Source organism: Nannobrachium achirus, assembly GCF_963921795.1.
Source record: "Nannobrachium achirus genome assembly, chromosome: 1".
Lineage (NCBI taxonomy): Eukaryota > Metazoa > Chordata > Actinopteri > Myctophiformes > Myctophidae > Nannobrachium > Nannobrachium achirus.
In genome coordinates, this window is record NC_137810.1 from 39,326,786 (window position 1) to 39,332,785 (window position 6,000).

At 40.7% G+C, this 6,000-nt stretch overlaps 1 protein-coding gene across 2 annotated transcripts in view; it reads right to left on the reverse strand.

Moving 5' to 3' along the window:
* The window catches only part of LOC308291553 (myosin heavy chain, fast skeletal muscle-like), a gene marked incomplete at both ends in the record, with an annotated part of 30,017 nt that extends 25,360 nt beyond the window's left edge, over window positions 1-4,657 (reverse strand). The window contains 9 exons of one of the 2 annotated variants that reach the window (XM_080733585.1): window positions 251-354; window positions 1,100-1,198; window positions 1,332-1,395; window positions 1,499-1,591; window positions 1,689-1,800; window positions 1,891-1,918; window positions 2,084-2,240; window positions 3,125-3,298; window positions 4,469-4,657. In XM_080733585.1, coding sequence (XP_080589711.1) covers window positions 251-354; window positions 1,100-1,198; window positions 1,332-1,395; window positions 1,499-1,591; window positions 1,689-1,800; window positions 1,891-1,918; window positions 2,084-2,240; window positions 3,125-3,298; window positions 4,469-4,657 — 1,020 coding nt within the window. Of the gene's footprint in view, window positions 1-250; window positions 355-1,099; window positions 1,199-1,331; window positions 1,396-1,498; window positions 1,592-1,688; window positions 1,801-1,890; window positions 1,919-2,083; window positions 2,241-3,124; window positions 3,299-4,450 lie in introns of both variants that reach the window. The other variant, XM_080733586.1, reaches the window with a different exon arrangement.
* Window positions 4,658-6,000: the final 1,343 nt, after the last annotated feature.

The window sequence follows — 6,000 nt, forward strand, 5'->3', positions numbered from 1 at the left end:
CACAAAATATTAAAGCTCACAACGCCTTTTTTATTATTAAAAGTACCAATTTGGTATTAAACGGGTCTTAAAAGTCATTCATTTGTAACTTTAGAAGTATGCAGATACCCTGAATACATGTATACAGTATGTTGGTTTGGTTACTGTTGAGTGAGAAAACAATGTTGCACATTAAGCAAATCATCTGGAGTTCTCGATTGAGAACTTTAATCCATGCATAATGTAACATTGGAATATGATGTTTACTGACATCAGTGGCGTCCAGCTCCTCGTTGTCGTTGATGCTGGGCACGCTGATCTGACCCATGCTGCACAGTGGGAAGTCATAGGGGTTGGCGGTGATCAGTGTCATTTCTTGAAAAGGGAATACAAGTTACAATAAGTGACAATTAGTTTTGAGTTGCATTTGTCACGATCTGTGACATGTTCGGTCTCCATGTATTTGTTGTTTCCTATTTATAACGTAAGCCTTGCCGAGCCATGCAGCCCATGGCCTATCTCCTGTTTCCTTAGCGTGAGGCAGTTTGATGTACAAATACACACATGACGCTAGTATATCGCAGGGATCTATTTTACCCCAAATCCAACCCTTGATGCTGAGTGCCAAGCAGGGAGGCACTGGGTCCCATTTTTCAGAGTCTTTGGTGTGACCCGGCCGGGGTTCGAACCCTGACCTCCCAGTCTCAGGGTGGACACTCTTAACAACAAGGCCACTGAGCTGGTTTCCTAGTTATAGTTGGTGTTTTACTTTTCAGTTGTGTTCCTTTAGTTCTAACGTTGACACATGCAACATGCAGTGGTTTGCAGAAATGCTAATGTCTCTTCTCTGGTGACTGGGTTGGACCACAGGGTTGTTGTAATGATAACTTGGATTTAGGTCCCATTGTCCCATTGGTTAGTGCCTATCACTACAGGGTGACAGTTCAGCAGTGCTGAACCATGAACCTGTATTCAACCTTTGTGCACGTGACCCCACAACGGCACAATGACACTTCGGTCGTCGTCCCAACGCCACTTCCGGGTTAGTCCCCTAACATGGGGGTTATGCTGTTTGTATCGTACTGTGTGGACGCACCCTATCATCAGTGACTCAACTCACCAATGATCTCAGGTTTGTGATTGGTCATCATCTGGTAGAAGATGTGGTAGCCTCTCTCAGCAGGAAGCTGGAAGGTCACTCTGGACTTCTCCAGCAGATCTATAAGGGTTAATGTACATACCTCATAATAATGATGATGATGATGATAATAAACGGGATTGTATATAACTCAAAATCTAATCCTCTATTGAAGGCAGATATATAATGTATCATCTGTGAACTTCATACTTACATGTCTCAATATCAGCACTGGCCAGTTTACCGGTTGTGCCGAAATGGATTCTGATGAATTTACCCTGAAAAATGTTGCTATATTACATTTTTCATTGTTGGTTTGATTTAGTAACATCCCTCTACGTCCCAAATTGTTCACATAACATGACATTGTTTTACACTTACAAAGCGAGAGGAGTTGTCATTCCTCACAGTCTTGGCATTACCATAGGCCTCCAGCAAGGGATTGGCTGCAATAATCTGATCCTCCAGTGACCCCTATATATATCATCAAATATTACATTGGTTCAGTATACTTAGTTATCACTATATCTTATATTAAAGCTTTATGTTTAAAAAAGAAAAGTTCAAATACCTGCATTTTGCCTGAGGTCTGCTCAACCTTCTTTCCTGATGAACCAGCTGCGGTTGCAAAGTACTGGATGACACGCTTGGTGTTCACAGTCTTTCCTGCACCGGATTCTCCACTGGTTATAAATGCATTCAGTCAGTGAAATGCAGTCAGGGAATTTGATTAAAATTGTCTTCATTAAATGAACAGCAGATGAGGAACTTACGTGATCAAGACAGACTGGTTCTCTCTATCTGTAAATGGTAAAGTAAAGTGTTTTTAGTTCTCAACTACAGTATATAATTCTGCACAAAACCATGATGCTGCTGTATTATGTTTCACATTGTCCTGACTAGTACGTACCAGTAAGCATGAACTGATATATGTATATGTTTCACATTATCCGGACTAGTACGTACCAGTAAGCATGAACTGATAGGCGTTGTCAGAGACAGAGAAGATGTGGGGTGGAGCCTCCACACGCTTCTTGCCTCTGTAGGCATTCACAACCTCCTGGTCGTACACTGGGAGCCACTTGTAGGGGTTCACAGTGACACAGAACAAGCCAGAGTAGGTCTGAAGGGGGGAGAAGAGAGAGAACATTATAACAACATAGCAGTGAACACGCCACATATCTGGGACGGCAGGTCCCTGCACACCAGTGGTGGTACTCAACCATTTTTTTTTAAATAGCTCTGAACCATTAGCGCGTGGATAATTTTGATAAAATCTGAAGGAGTAATACAAAGAAATGTGTTTTACATAAGTCGCTGGTGGCGCTATAAAAGGCAGATTTGAAAAATCCAGGGCAAAGGTTTTTCCTTGGCCTCTAGAGAGATACAACATTTTTCTCTGATTGTGGAGTTATAGGTAAAAACACAAATCAGCCTGTTATAGGGCTACCATGAGGCGGATTTGAAAATGTTCAAGTGGCATTTCTTCCTCAGCCTAGTGGGAATGTGCATGCAAAATTTCACGGAAACCGCACTCTGTGGTCATAATTTGAGGCATTTTGTTCAAAACAGAGCAGTCCTGCAAACTTTGGAAGCCAATCTTAGCCGAGGCCAGGATGGAATATGAAAAATCTGAAAGACCCGTTTCGTTTAATGACTATCAGAGATACTGTGTCCCTATTTGCATGATTTTTTGACAAAATCTGTATCTGTATCTGTCCAAAAATGTGTTTTGCACAAATCCGCCTCCTGGTGGCGCTATAACAGGCCCATGTGAAAAATGCACCCAGGGAGTGTGCGTGCACAGTTTCGCTGCCACCGTGGCACGGTGCCGGAGATTAGCTGTTCACAGACGGAAGGACGGACACACACACGGACACACGGACGGACGGACAGGGTGCAAAACATAGTCACCCCATGCCTTTCGGCCTGGCGGAGACAATTAAGTAAACACATGCCAGTTACACAGTAGCCTACTATGCTCAACAGGTAGGACATCTTACTTACATAGATCATCCACGCTGCATAACGCTCTTTGAGGTTATACAGGACGGTGGCTTCAGTGAGGTGGGTCATCCCGACCATGTCCTCAATCTTGTCATACTTGGGAGGGTTCATGGGGGTGACGTCAGTGTCCTTTACAGTTTTTTCCTGGAAAACACAACAATAGAATAGAATTGTCTAGTAATTTAAGTTGTTGTACTGTGTCACTACTACCATATTCAATTTTACTGCTCACCTACAAGAACTGGAGTGAGCCTCGAAACGTGTTTCACAGGTTCAGAAACAGTGTTAATTATGTCGACTTCAAACTATGGCAAAAAATGTTCACAGACTACCTTTATTCGCTGACGAAAACAAAATAAAACTGAAATTAAAACTAAGCTATGGTGACTTAAGCTATGACTACATATATTGACAATTTTGTAGACAAATAAAGACTAGACAAAAATGGCAGGGAGGGACTAGTGGAGAAGTAATTTTATACTTGGTTGTGTGCGGGTATCGCGCTCTGAAAATCTACAAGCTCACAACCAATCTGCGACACATTGAGCTTGTAGATCAAATATTTTTGGAGTATAAATCAGGCATTACGACACCATTGTGGCCCTGCCAAAATGCATTTTGTTGACTTAATCAACTGTAGATTTTGTCGACTAAAATCTCATGACATTAGTCGACTCAAACCAGACTAAAATCAAAACATTTCAGACGACTAAAATGGGACTATAATTAAATGGTATTTTATTCAAAAGACTATGACTAAAACCCAAAATCAAAACGTGCCGTTAAAAACACTTGAAACGTAAACAAAGAAAATAATCACAGAACTTCATGGACATAGAATGTTCTGGGTTAACATTTCATTGTGGAAAATAGCCCATAAAATACTTAACAGCTTTACTTTAAAGTAAAAGTATCAATTCATGGGTTTCAAATGTAGTCCTATACCCCGGCCATGTTGAGGACCAACACAGGTGTTTCTTGGCGTAGAACGGCAATCAGAACACCTGTGTAAAAGTCCGTAACTCAAACTTTAATTGAGGGAAAGTACAGTATTATGGAATCAAAATATTCTTACAGTACAGAAAGTAAAAGTACTCATTATGCAGAATGTCAAATGTATAAAATGTATTAAAAATCTAAATCTACAAAGTAACTTAGTAACTATAACGTTTTAAAATAATCTTAGTGGAGTAAAAAGTACAATATTTGACTCCGAGATGTATTAAATACTCCAGTAAAGTGCAAGTACCTCAAAGCCGTACTCGAGTACAGTACTTGAGTAAAAGTACTTAGTTAGGCCTACTTTATGCCACTGGCCAAAAGTACCTCTTGGGTGTCAAGCACTTTCACGGTGAGTTTGTTGTCCTCCCGTTTCAGAATTGTGCATTTGAGGTAGAGCTCCTTGGGGTCGGCCACGTAGGCTGCCGTTTTGGCATCAAAGGGTGCAGCCTGGGCCTCGATCCTCTCCTTCTCCGGCTTACGCAGGTAAATGGCGGCCTTGCCATAACACTGCATCTCCGCGTCCGTACTCATGGTGGCGGCTTTCTGTAGACAGACGAATTAGATAGCGGGGGTCATCGCCATGCTGGCTTGTGGTGGACATTTTTGTCAAATTTCGAAACCTCATATCTCCAAGTTTCAAATGTCTTATTGTTTGTGTAAAGTAAAGCACTGCTTCATCATACAAGACTGTCGCATAAAACTATAGTAAAAATAGCTGATCTACAAGCACACAACGCCTCGCACCAAACGAACTGTTTTGGACATATAAGGTTTCCACCTGTAAATGACATGAAGAGCTAGCCCGAAAAATGACAATAACAGTTCTGTAACTCTGAGAGTGTACACATTTGGTTCCATTTCTACACTGAGTCTCAGAGTTATGGGGGTCCTTGAAAATAAAACGTTTTAGAATCGCTGTCCTAATAGTGAAATCCTATTGTGCCATGTTGTCATAACAAATCATTGTCATACATATACTGAAGAAAACCTGGAGACTGACATTCAGTAATTGGCTCTCATGATCAAAATAAGAACATTATAATGGTGTATAAAAACTAAATCTAGAATTTCTTGGCCTTAAGTTGTGCCTGGTCAATTCTAGATGTACGGACATATTGATGACCCCTGATAGATGGCGGTTAGGCCTATGTATTTTGCTGCCGCTTGTAGATCTGCTTTGGAAGTTTTTTTTTTTTTTTTGAAGAAATGTGATAGTAATTTAGAGCTCCTGGCCCCACGTCTTTTCAGATGGAGGTCCGATCCCAAACATATAATAATTCCACTGATGTACTGTAAGACTAGTCTTATATTGTGTAGGTTTAACCCGTTAGAAGGAGTAGTTCACCCCCCAAAAAAACATATTTCTAGGCCTATTCACCCCAAAAAAACATATTTCTATCAATTAGACAATACACACCCCATGAAGCCTTGGATTCATGGAGACGTTTCTGTTTTTGTCACATTCCTAAGCCTCAGTGGGAAGAGTCCCCGGTAAGAGACTCAACTAACCTGCATACTTGATCTGCTCAACATCAAATGATTGGCTCGGGAATGTTACAAAAACAGAAAAAGTCTCCATGAATTCAAGACTTCGTGCGGTGTGTAATTGATATAAAATAATTCGTTTTTTGGGTGAACTACCTACTCCTTTTAAATCATCAAAATTTAGAAGGCTGTTGTAGAATCGGCCTCAGGTATGAAAGGGTTAATGGAAGAATAATGCATACTCACCTTTCCCCACTACACAATACGCAGGAACCTTTCACAAGTGACAACCCTGGAAAAAACATACATCATGTTGATGACTTAAAACTGTTGAATGTATTCCAATGTTATAATTCATTGAATCACTCCACTTAATTTCAATTATATAA